The sequence below is a fragment of the Leptinotarsa decemlineata genome, unplaced genomic scaffold (assembly GCF_025532065.1).
Source record: "Leptinotarsa decemlineata unplaced genomic scaffold, Ldec_3_MD MMD2_tig00005981, whole genome shotgun sequence".
Taxonomy (NCBI): Eukaryota; Metazoa; Arthropoda; class Insecta; order Coleoptera; family Chrysomelidae; genus Leptinotarsa; species Leptinotarsa decemlineata.
The window spans coordinates 1-12,500 of record NW_027412657.1 but is presented as its reverse complement, the minus strand read 5'-3'; the positions used below and the strand labels follow the sequence as shown (position 1 = coordinate 12,500).

General features: G+C 41.8%; 4 protein-coding genes and 2 non-coding genes across 6 annotated transcripts; 4 read left to right on the top strand and 2 right to left on the bottom strand.

Annotated features, from left to right (window-relative positions):
• Positions 1-520: 520 nt before the first annotated feature.
• LOC141484546 (histone H2A) lies at positions 521-895 on the bottom strand. Its single transcript, XM_074179522.1, has one exon. The coding sequence runs from the start codon at positions 893-895 to the stop codon at positions 521-523; it is 375 nt and encodes a 124-aa protein (XP_074035623.1).
• LOC141484547 (histone H2B) lies at positions 892-1,569 on the top strand. Its single transcript, XM_074179523.1, has one exon. The coding sequence runs from the start codon at positions 1,198-1,200 to the stop codon at positions 1,567-1,569; it is 372 nt and encodes a 123-aa protein (XP_074035624.1). The 5' UTR covers positions 892-1,197.
• A 2,987-nt stretch (positions 1,570-4,556) lies between these two features.
• Positions 4,557-4,967, bottom strand: LOC141484541 (histone H3). Its single transcript, XM_074179516.1, has one exon. The coding sequence runs from the start codon at positions 4,965-4,967 to the stop codon at positions 4,557-4,559; it is 411 nt and encodes a 136-aa protein (XP_074035617.1).
• A 269-nt stretch (positions 4,968-5,236) lies between these two features.
• On the top strand, positions 5,237-5,548 carry LOC141484540 (histone H4). Its single transcript, XM_074179515.1, has one exon. The coding sequence runs from the start codon at positions 5,237-5,239 to the stop codon at positions 5,546-5,548; it is 312 nt and encodes a 103-aa protein (XP_074035616.1).
• A 2,725-nt stretch (positions 5,549-8,273) lies between these two features.
• LOC141484553 (small subunit ribosomal RNA) lies at positions 8,274-10,191 on the top strand. Its single transcript, XR_012466684.1, has one exon. It is a non-coding gene; the product is annotated as a small subunit ribosomal RNA (ribosomal RNA).
• Positions 10,192-11,097: 906 nt separating this feature from the next.
• On the top strand, positions 11,098-11,253 carry LOC141484551 (5.8S ribosomal RNA). The gene has a single exon (XR_012466682.1). It is a non-coding gene; the product is annotated as a 5.8S ribosomal RNA (ribosomal RNA).
• Positions 11,254-12,500: the final 1,247 nt, after the last annotated feature.

Sequence of the window (12,500 nt, the reverse complement as noted above, 5' to 3'; positions counted from 1 at the left end):
TTCATTTCTGCAGATATTGAAATGTATGTATGCATTCATCTATGCTATATAATTTAATTAGGTATATTTTTTTTTTTTTCATTTATTCATTCCAATTTACTCATGATTGTCTATATTGTAATTCCACGAACAAGAATGTATAATATTTCTATGGATATTGTTATGTTTATTCATTTGTATACCTAAATCTGATATTACTGCATACATTTTATTTTCATCACGAATAAACGTACAGACATTCTGATATTTGATTTCAGCAAATAGAAATCACTTGTTTCGGCACGAAAATAAGAAGTTGAACAATAATAATATTATTAATCATGTATACATGTATACGTAAATATGCGCAAGCAAGAAAGAAACAATCGCATATCGTGCTGCGTCAACAATTGTATCGAAAAGCGATGACAAGAAAAAAAAAAAAATATATGCAATTGTCGAATTCATTAGAGAAAATCGTTGTGGCCCTGATAAGGGCCGATATTTTATTTGTCGCTTTCCTCTCTCAGGAAATGTGTACTTATGCCTTCTTTTCGGTTTTTTTCGGTAACAAAACCGCCTGAATATTGGGCAAAACACCACCTTGAGCAATGGTTACTCCTGATAACAATTTATTGAGTTCTTCGTCGTTTCGAATGGCCAGCTGTAAATGTCTAGGAATGATACGGGTTTTTTTGTTATCGCGAGCCGCATTACCGGCCAATTCCAAGACTTCAGCTGCCAAATATTCCATTACTGCGGCTAAGTAAACCGGGGCGCCGGCACCAACTCGTTCGGCATAATTTCCCTTACGAAGGAGTCGATGAATACGTCCTACTGGGAATTGGAGTCCAGCCCGACTGGAACGGGACTTTGCCTTTCCCTTAACTTTACCTCCTTTTCCACGTCCAGACATGTCGAATCGTAGATTAGTATTATATATCGGATAAATTTAAAGAATTCACTGAGAATTATTCGATGTTGCTCTAACAGTAGCTTTCTATACAATGATTTCTATATAGAATCGACCTGTATTAATACCGTCCTACCGACCAATGGGCGTTCTCGAACGCTCAACTTTCCGGTGGGCGGAGCCTACTAGAGTTCCAGTTACTATCTGAAATAGTGACGACAGAGTGGCGTCTTTTACATTGAGTCGAAAGCAAACCTGCACGATAGTACTTGTTTGTTTGATATTGACGAAATTAAATTTTCAGAATGCCACCCAAAGCTAGTGGAAAGGCTGCGAAGAAGGCCGGAAAGGCCCAAAAGAATATATCGAAGACCGATAAGAAAAAGAAGAGGAGGAGGAAGGAAAGTTACGCAATTTATATCTACAAAGTATTGAAACAAGTCCATCCCGATACCGGAATATCCAGTAAAGCGATGAGCATCATGAACAGTTTCGTAAATGATATATTTGAGCGTATCGCAGCGGAAGCCTCCCGTCTTGCTCATTATAACAAGCGATCGACTATTACGAGCAGAGAAATTCAGACTGCAGTACGTCTGTTACTTCCTGGTGAATTGGCGAAGCACGCCGTCAGCGAAGGCACCAAAGCAGTTACGAAATATACCAGTTCGAAATAATTTACTTATTCCGGTCTACGATATACATTCTTAAAAAAAAACGGTTCTTTTCAGAACCACAAAATATTTATGAAAGAATTCTTACAATATCGTTTCGACGCTGAATGATAATTTATTTTTGCTAGGGCGCTAGGTCTCACTCGGTTGGGTTGCCTTGTTATCAGTACATTGTTACCTCCTTTCGTGAAACGCGCGATGATAATAAATAATTTTGCCACCTATATTTAGATGGTGCTTACCTACCTATCAACCTAAAAAGTTAACGTTCGTTACTGTTATACTAGTCATGTACTCTATTACTTATGTTATTTTTTAACGTGTTTTTTATTTACGTGCTAATATGTTGTCTAAAAACGTTTATGATTAGCATTTCTGATTTCGACTATAACATTGACGATTTATATATTTCGGGTGGGGGTGGGTGTGTATTACTCCGTTATAGATAGAGCTCACAGTATCGTCGTTCGTTCGTTCGTTCGTGTTGTAGTATCGACCTTTTTATTGAAAGTATATTACGATGATTATATCTTATCGAATATAACATTAATAACGTTCGTTATTATTCGAATGCCGTTTTCATCGAACACTTTTATAGGGATAATTTTTGAAAATGTTGATGCTATTAGAAGCGTCGGTTCTTGGTTATAGTCGTGTATGAAGGTAGACACGAGGTCTCTTCGATGCCCCTATTCACTCGTGTATTTATCGAGTATTATCGGCTAATGTATCATGTTTCTATAGACAGTCGCGCCTATGATATTTATTCGAAGGTTCCTTCCAGATCATCGATTACGAGTATTTTCGGAAAGGAATTGTCTGGAGTTACGTCAAAATCATCAATACTTCATATTTCATTGTAATTTACTGTGAGTTGTCGAGGTTTAATATTAGCTTTTTCTTATCAGAAAATATTTTCGGAATACGTAGAATCTATCCACGTTATTGTGCTAGTCGAAGTCTAAATAGGAAACCGGCATTGATTTCGTAAAGAAGTTGATGCGAACATTTCGACAGCAGAATGGAAGCCGTCAATATCGTGTCTAACGAGAATGTCGAGCGTTCAGTCTCCCGTCCGCCTGTGCTTCGACCCAGAATATTTAAACAAACGGAACACCAGAGGACTACATCATTCTCTCTAGACGCCTAACGAGTGTAGCATCTATCTTCCGAGAATATATTGTCAGTTGTTTTTTTACTATGGCAGACATAGAAAATCAGAATTCTTCGGCTTCGGCTAATTCATCTTCGTCGCCGCAGGCACAGTCTACTGCGAAGAAAGAAAAGAAAGTTAAAAATCCAAGAAGTAAACCTTCTCACCCACCTACGTCGGAAATGGTTAATAACGCTATTAAAGGATTGAAGGAACGGGGTGGTTCCTCTTTACAAGCCATAAAAAAATATATTGCGGCGAATTATAAGGCTGACGCAGAAAAAGTGGCACCTTTCATCAAGAAATATCTTAAATCTGCGGTTGCTTCCGGATCATTAGTACAAACTAAAGGAAAAGGTGCATCGGGGTCGTTCAAATTGGCATCGGCATCTTCTGGTTCGGCAAAACCGTCGGCTACCGAAAAGAAAACGTCCGGTACGGCCGGTGCGAAGGCCAAAAAAACTCCCGTTAAACGCGTAGCTGGTGAAAAAGCTAAAACCGGCAAGAAGGCTGCTGCATCACCGAAAGGTAAGAAAGCCTCTCCGGAAAAGAAAGCGGCTGCCGCAGCCAAGCCTAAAAAGGTAACTGCCGAGGATAAAAAGACCGTCGCTTCTAAGGTTTCGTCCGCGACTTCTGCTAGTAAAACCAAGTCTCCTTCGAAAGCAAAGAAAACTAACAAAGGACCAACAAAAAAGCCGAAAGCACCCAAACCGAAAACCGCGAAAGCGACCCCTGCATCGGCATCTTCTCCGAAAGCCAAAAAAGCTGCCTCTCCAAAAAAGAAGAAGTAAATTCTTCTATCAGTTGACTTCTCTCTCCGGCGACGAAGTCTAAGAAAACAAATGGCCCTTTTCAGGGCCACAATTTTTTTTACAAGAATTCGTATATAATTCAACTGTCCAACAAATATATAAATAAATAGTCAGAACTACCTACCTAGCCTATCCCTATAAACAGAAAAAAAATAGATAAATAATATTTCTTCCGCCGCCGCCGCCGACTATCGAATTGATATGAATCGAATAATTTCGTAAAAGAGTAAAAATTAAAAAATATTGCTCTGTCTTTCTATTTCATTGAAATATGTCTTGTGAACAGTTGACTTATTTTCTGATATTGGGATCGTTTCAGGAAAATGAGTCAAAATCATTTCGAGATTTCCAAACTAAGGGTGTTCCATTTGAGAAATCACTGATTTTTATATCTTCAGAATTACTCATCGACTCCAAATACCTCGTTCATCATTTTGGAAATGTTACTCCTCCTACAAGACGACGGAATGTAATATTTTGATGAATCAATAATAGCTTATGTATTCTATGAGACTTGTTTTCAATTTTATAGGGAAATGGCTCGAGAACCGAATAATACCTACTTTTTCTGTATAAACGATCGAATATCTCGAGAACGATTCATTTTTGGTATAGGGTATATTACAAAAAGTCACTCGAGATTTATGCCAGGTATTCAAAAATATGAATCAGAGGAAATTTACGAAAAGATGGTGATGTTATGAGCGATCTTTCATTCAGTGATCGCTTGTTTTTCGTTATTTATCTCAGCCGTTTCTAAAAATGATCTTTTCGAAAGATTCGTTTCGGAAAGTAAAAAATTTCAGTATTATAATCCATATTTGGATCATACTGAACATGTTCTGCAAACACCCGTGATTTAATATTTACGTGATGCGAGTTATTGAAAATATCATACATTCATTCATTCATTCATTCATATCTATCGATAAACGAATTCTTTCATCAATTGCATTTTGTGGTTCTGAAAAGAACCTTTTTTTTGTATATATTTTCAATATATATTGGGATATATATATATGAAATTAAGCTCGTTCTCCGCGTATTCTCCTTGCTAACTGAATGTCTTTGGGCATAATGGTAACGCGCTTGGCGTGAATGGCGCACAAATTCGTATCTTCGAAGAGTCCTACCAAATACGCCTCGCTAGCTTCTTGCAAAGCCATGACGGCTGAACTTTGGAATCGTAAATCGGTTTTGAAATCTTGAGCGATTTCTCGAACTAAACGTTGAAAGGGTAATTTCCTAATCAACAATTCAGTACTCTTCTGATAACGTCGAATTTCTCGGAGAGCAACAGTACCGGGTCTGTAACGATGAGGTTTTTTAACACCTCCCGTAGCCGGTGCACTTTTGCGAGCTGCTTTAGTAGCTAATTGTTTTCTCGGAGCTTTACCTCCAGTCGATTTACGAGCGGTCTGCTTGGTACGAGCCATTTTCAAAACCTATTGCGAATTGTAACGAACGAAATGTATACCGAACGATAGACGGACAACATATGAACTGAGTCGGCTTATACACGCCAACTATTATATACCATCTAGACGAGACGCCATTGGTCCGATTTCCAGTTGTGGGCGGAGTCATGAAATTTAACAAAACCCGACCGAGTTCGGTGTAGAACTTTAGTCGAAGTCTGTCGTTAGTATCACTAACAGTATTTCATTCGTATCGTGCAGTATATAATTTATTCTTAACATTCGAAATGACTGGTCGTGGCAAGGGAGGTAAAGGTTTAGGAAAAGGAGGAGCGAAACGTCATCGTAAAGTATTGCGTGATAATATCCAAGGAATAACGAAACCTGCCATTAGAAGATTAGCCCGTCGAGGTGGTGTTAAACGTATTTCGGGTTTGATATACGAAGAAACTCGTGGAGTACTCAAAGTATTTCTCGAAAATGTTATCAGAGATGCCGTAACATATACCGAACATGCGAAACGCAAAACCGTCACAGCCATGGATGTTGTATACGCCCTGAAAAGGCAAGGTCGAACCTTGTACGGATTTGGCGGTTGAATTTAATGCCTCCCCCTGTATTGTCCTTACCGTTTCCATAAAAAAAAGGTTCTTTTCAGAACCACAAAAGCTTATGAAATGAATTCGTGTGTATTTTTTATATTTTTGAAGTAAGTCTCAGGTCAAGAAAGTAATACAAATCATGAAATTATGAAACAACAAAATTTAATTGACGCTCCGGAGGGGCGACTTCATTGATGATTCCAGTGGCGCATTTGCTTTTTCAGCTGCAGGAAAACCCGGAAAAACCTGCAGCAGCAGCAAGCACCACATCATGTGAACATCTTGATCTACTAATGTCTTCTCTTTTATAAAACAAAATGTAGGGTATCTCCAGAGACTACAGTAAATTTAGAACATCGCCAGAACACTTAGTGACACGACTATCGTCAAACTTAATCGACCTCTGCCCTCCGGTAGCAAGCAGAATATCGGAAGCGTGAAATAAAAATTTGAATTGGAAATTTTGGCGAAATAACCCGAACGGAAAGTGTAGTGAAAATATAAAAGATAACGGAAAGTGTAGTGAAAATATAAAAGATAACGGAAAGTGTAGTGAACGTTTACCTCTGCCTTCCGCGAGCAAGCAGAATATCGGAAGCGTGAAATAAAAATTTGAATGGAAATTTTGGCGAAATAACCCGAACGGAAAGTGTAGTGAAAATATAAAAGATAACGGAAAGTGTAGTGAAAACATAAATATAACGGAAAGTGTAATGAAAGTTTACCTCTGCCTTCTGGGAGCGAGCAGAATTTCGGAAGCGTGAAGAAAATATTTCAGATGGAAACTTTGGCGAAATAACCCGAACGGAAAGTGTAGTGAAAATATAAAAGATAACGGAAAGTGTAGTGAAAACATAAATATAACGGAAAGTGTAATGAAAGTTTACCTCTGCCTTCTGGGAGCGAGCAGAATTTCGGAAGCGTGAAGAAAATATTTCAGATGGAAACTTTGGCGAAAATAATCGTGAACGGAAAGTGTGGTGAAAATATAAAAGATAACGGAAAGTGTAGTGAAAACATAAATATAACGGAAAGTGTAGTGAAAACATAAATATAACGGAAAGTGTAATGAAAGTTTACCTCTGCCTTCTGGGAGCAGCAGAATTTCGGAAGCGTGAAGAAAATATTTCAGATGGAAGTTTTGGCGAAAATAATCATGAACGGAAAGTGTGGTGAAAATATAAAAGATAACGGAAAGTGTAGTGAAAACATAAATATAACGGAAAGTGTAATGAAAGTTTACCTCTGCCTTCTGGGAGCAGCAGAATTTCGGAAGCGTGAAGAAAACATTTCAGATGGAAATTTTGGCGAAAATAAATCATGAACGGAAAGTGTGGTGAAAATATAAAAGTATCGGAAAGTGTAGTGAAAAACATAAATATAACGGAAAGTGTAATGAAAGTTTACCTCTGCCTTCTGGGTGCGAGCAGAATTTCGGAAGCGTGAAGAAAAAATTTCAGACGGAAATTTTGGCGAAAATAATCATGAACGGAAAGTGTGGTGAAAATAACGGAAAGTGTGGTGAAAATATCGGAAAGTATAGTGAAATTTTCGCCAAAATTTCTCTTTGAAAATTTTTTATCACGCTTCCGAAATTCTGTTTGCTCCCATTAATTCAAGTATCGTCTCACCGTCTCAACTCATATGTTGTAATGGCGAGAAAGCGGTATAGGCCTTACACAAATTTTCACTACACTTTCCGATAAACATTGTAATCGAGACGTCCTGTTGTCAGAACGTTATCCTATAATATTTTAATATATCGATCGATATGCGTATTCATGTCTGATACAATATCATATCGACGGATATAAATTATATTGACTAGGACTATACGAAAAGTGGAAAAAACCGAAAGTCGCGTAGGGTCCCGTCAGCGTTAACGGAAAACGGGCGATGTGCTCGAAACGCCGCTATAGGGGGATAGGTACGTTTCGAAACGGATCGAAAACGCTTCCTCTATAGTATCGGCAGACGCTTGCTCGAGCGCTGTCGGTACCGTGGTCACCGATAACCAAATCACACGATATTCGTTTTTCTGCTGAATAATAACATTAATTCGATATCGTGTCGAGTGCGGGCTTCGCCCACGGTGGTGTGGATAGTTCGTAGTAGTATATCTTCTGCTTCTACCCAACCGAAACCGTCAGACACTGCGAGATCGCGGATTTAGCGAGCGTTTCTACGTAAGCGGTCCCTATGCGATCAACCAAAAAATAACAAAAATTTTGTTATTACACAAAATATGCGACAGCTCTCCTCTGTCCGAGCGAGAATAAATATAATTTCGGAACGAATCTTTCGAGAACACCGAGTCGCTTTCAATCTAGCGAAGGGTCGAGAGAATGTTCGAAGTTTTGTGCCGGTCGACGTATATATCGTCTATTATATATTGTATTTCGAAAAATTACCATACGTACGTGTACGCCGGTGGTTTGTGTAACATTATCATCAGGTCGAGTACGACGAGCGTGTGTTGTAATATTTCTTCTTGAGCAATGTTATAGTTCGATTTGTTGTCGGTCCGGTTTTATTTGAATGAAATAATGCAGAGACACATAGAGATATATAACAACTTTTTCGTTGAGCGTGGCGTTTCGAAAATTTATATTTCGTATAACGCACACACAACACGCACGAAAAGAGAATATAGATCTGTTTCCGTATTTATTATTATTTTAATATTATGGAGACTGAACTAGTTCTACGATAGAACGTCAGCTCCCTGGTTGATCCTGCCAGTAGTCATATGCTTGTCTCAAAGATTAAGCCATGCATGTCTCAGTACAAGCCAAATTAAGGTGAAACCGCGAAAGGCTCATTAAATCAGTTATGGTTCCTTAGATCGTACCCACATTTACTTGGATAACTGTGGTAATTCTAGAGCTAATACATGCAAACAGAGTTCCGACCGGAGACGGAAGGAGCGCTTTTATTAGATCAAAACCAATCGGTGGCGGGTTCGCTCGTCATCGTACACCTTGGTGACTCTGAATAACTTTATGCTGATCGCACGGTCTCGCACCGGCGACGCATCTTTCAAATGTCTGCCTTATCAACTGTCGATGGTAGGTTCTGCGCCTACCATGGTTGTAACGGGTAACGGGGAATCAGGGTTCGATTCCGGAGAGGGAGCCTGAGAAACGGCTACCACATCCAAGGAAGGCAGCAGGCGCGCAAATTACCCACTCCCGGCACGGGGAGGTAGTGACGAAAAATAACGATACGGGACTCATCCGAGGCCCCGTAATCGGAATGAGTACACTCTAAACCCTTTAACGAGGATCAATTGGAGGGCAAGTCTGGTGCCAGCAGCCGCGGTAATTCCAGCTCCAATAGCGTATATTAAAGTTGTTGCGGTTAAAAAGCTCGTAGTCGAATCTGTGTCCCGCGCCTTCGGTTCATCGTCCGCGGTGTTAACTGGTGTGCCGCGGGACGTCCTGCCGGTGGGCTTAGCTCGCAAGGGCGGCCCAACTCAATCCCGCCGCGGTGCTCTTCATTGAGTGTCGAGGTGGGCCGGCACGTTTACTTTGAACAAATTAGAGTGCTTAAAGCAGGCTAAAACTTCGCCTGAATACTGTGTGCATGGAATAATGGAATAGGACCTCGGTTCTATTTTGTTGGTTTTCGGAACCCCGAGGTAATGATTAATAGGAACGGATGGGGGCATTCGTATTGCGACGTTAGAGGTGAAATTCTTGGATCGTCGCAAGACGGACAGAAGCGAAAGCATTTGCCAAAAACGCTTTCATTGATCAAGAACGAAAGTTAGAGGTTCGAAGGCGATCAGATACCGCCCTAGTTCTAACCATAAACGATGCCAGCTAGCGATCCGCCGACGTTCCTCCGATGACTCGGCGGGCAGCTTCCGGGAAACCAAAGCTTTTGGGTTCCGGGGGAAGTATGGTTGCAAAGCTGAAACTTAAAGGAATTGACGGAAGGGCACCACCAGGAGTGGAGCCTGCGGCTTAATTTGACTCAACACGGGAAACCTCACCAGGCCCGGACACCGGAAGGATTGACAGATTGAGAGCTCTTTCTTGATTCGGTGGGTGGTGGTGCATGGCCGTTCTTAGTTGGTGGAGCGATTTGTCTGGTTAATTCCGATAACGAACGAGACTCTGGCCTACTAACTAGGCGTTTTCCGACATCCTAAAGGCCCGCCGATGGGGCTTCGGCCTTTATCGTGCGCGGTTTTTACTGTCGGCGTATAAACAATTCTTCTTAGAGGGACAGGCGGCGTCTAGCCGCACGAGATTGAGCAATAACAGGTCTGTGATGCCTTAGATGTTCTGGGCCGCACGCGCGCTACACTGAAGGAATCAGCGTGTCCTCCCTGGCCGAGCGGCCGGGTAACCCGTTGAACCTCCTTCGTGCTAGGGATTGGGGCTTGCAATTGTTCCCCATGAACGAGGAATTCCCAGTAAGCGCGAGTCATAAGCTCGCGTTGATTACGTCCCTGCCCTTTGTACACACCGCCCGTCGCTACTACCGATTGAATGATTTAGTGAGGTCTTCGGACTGAGCGCGATGGCGTTTCGGCGTCTTCGATGTTTCGGAAAGATGACCAAACTTGATCATTTAGAGGAAGTAAAAGTCGTAACAAGGTTTCCGTAGGTGAACCTGCGGAAGGATCATTACAGTGATATTGTCTATATACGACATGTCTGATCAAATATATATATCGCGAAGCGAGAAAAGAGTTAAATCTCTCCTTTTTCCTTCTACGATATTCGAACTAATTTGTCGCTTTATGTTTTCGTTTCGATAGAAAAGAAAATGAGCGACGGTGGACTACGTTTTCGAATGACGGTGAAATTGACGACGACGACGACGTTGTTGTCTGTCGTCATCATCCTTTCGATTAGTAGTAGTCCTCTTCTCGAACTATACAAATTCGTCTTAGAGGTTTTTCAATTAGGCGTGTAATTTTCTTTACCGAAAATTATAATATATGACGTTGTGCGTATTGTGTTGCCGCGTCGTTGTCGTCGATTATGGCGCTAATGTTGTTCGTCGATCGTGTTGTGAAGCGTACGCTCTTTTGTCGAACGCGAACGCGATATACGACGATACATTTCGCCGTCGATGACGATGATGCCGACGCCGCCTTCGCGGGTACCTAGGAGTGTGTGACTGTTAAAAAACCGCTCCGTAGGAAATTATGTTTAATCGCGGTCGAAACGTGAAAGTTTCGTTTCGTACGAATTTTTACGTTACCGGATTACACAACGAGATTTCCGATGGTTGTGAAAGATATTCGCCCGGCCGTGTCAGTTAGAACGCATGGTAAATGAAATACTACGCGCGTCCTCTACACGACGAATATAAAAATTGAGTCGTGCGCGATTTCGGTACACGATGCCTCGTCTGAATATGTGGTGCCGTACGAATACGAAATCGTCGAGCGCTTCTCTTTTTTTTATTTTTTTTAACAAGTATATATATTTATGTACGTTGTTGCATTGGTATAATCTCAACGCTTGCCGAATCGAGACGTCGAACTCTTGAAATTATTTTTTTTTGAGTACGTCTAAATAAAAGATTACCCTGAACGGTGAATCACTTGGCTCGTGGGTCGATGAAGAACGCAGCTAATTTGCGCGTCAACTTGTGAACTGCAGGACACATGAACATCGACATTTCGAACGCACATTGCGGTCCTCGGATACTGTTCCTGGACCACTCCTGGCTGAGGGTCGTATCAATTTCAAAGACTGCTCGGTTTTTCAAAATTGATATTTTGTAAAAACGTCGGAGCGTGTTGGATGATTGACGTGTTGTTGTTGTTGTTGTTTGTCGTCTATCGAGTCGTCTCGTTATTATAATCGTTATCTAAGTATTTTATCGCCTTCGCGGCGATGACACTTGGTAACAAAAATAAATACACGTTGACGACGACGACGACGCCGACGACGACAAAGACGCGGCATCTTAAAGTGCGAAAGCGACGAATCGTTTTTTTCTCATCGCAGATGAGAGAAACGTTACGTAGTTTGTACACAACGAAATCGTATCGAGTCTCCGTTGTTGGGAAAGCGGCTGCCACGGCAATATACAGGTTCACGCTTGTAGTGTGTGTGTGTATGCTCTCGTTACGCACGATCGTCGTGTCCGAGAATCTTTGATGAATCGAAGACGACGTCTGATCGTGTCGAGCAGCGTACGTACACACGCACACACATTATTACAGGACGTCGAGAACTTTTTTGTCCGTTTCGGTAGTTCTCTCTCGAAATAACGACGGACGAGACTACGTACGTCGACTCGTTGCTGTTGAATAAACTGAAAAAATATTTTATCGACCTCAGAGCAGGTGAGACTACCCGCTGAATTTAAGCATATTACTAAGCGGAGGAAAAAAACTAACTAGGATTCCTCAGTAGCTGCGAGCGAACAGGGATAAGCCCAGCACCGAATCCCGCGGGTTAACCGCCGGAAATGTGGTGTTAGGGAGGATCCGTTTATCCCGGAGTCGTACGGCGCGTCCAAGTCCTTCTTGAACGGGGCCACAGCCCATAGAGGGTGCCAGGCCCGTAGCGACCGCCGTCAATTTCGGGAGGATCTCTCCTCAGAGTCGGGTTGCTTGAGAGTGCAGCCCTAAGTGGGTGGTAAACTCCATCTAAGGCTAAATATGACCACGAGACCGATAGCGAACAAGTACCGTGAGGGAAAGTTGAAAAGCACTTTGAAGAGAGAGTTCAAGAGTACGTGAACCGTTCAGGTGGTAAACCTGAGAAACCCGAAAGGTCGAAGGAGGAAATTCATCGCGTTTCGATCGTCCGGCGTTTGACGGGTTTCGTGACGGACGGCGTTCGCGTCGTTCGCTCAGCTCGTTTTTCGAACCGATATCGAACGCGTGCACTTTTCCTCTTGTAGACGTTGCGATCCGTTGGGTGTCGGTCTAAGGTCCGGGGTGGAGCCCACGTGAATTTTTCGCGTGGACCCT

Coding starts and splice junctions, on each gene's coding strand:
- LOC141484546 (XM_074179522.1), bottom strand. CDS start 895: ATGTCTGGACGTGGAAAAGGAGGTAAAGTTAAGGGAAAGGCAAAGTCC.
- LOC141484541 (XM_074179516.1), bottom strand. CDS start 4,967: ATGGCTCGTACCAAGCAGACCGCTCGTAAATCGACTGGAGGTAAAGCT.
- LOC141484540 (XM_074179515.1), top strand. CDS start 5,237: ATGACTGGTCGTGGCAAGGGAGGTAAAGGTTTAGGAAAAGGAGGAGCG.
- LOC141484547 (XM_074179523.1), top strand. CDS start 1,198: ATGCCACCCAAAGCTAGTGGAAAGGCTGCGAAGAAGGCCGGAAAGGCC.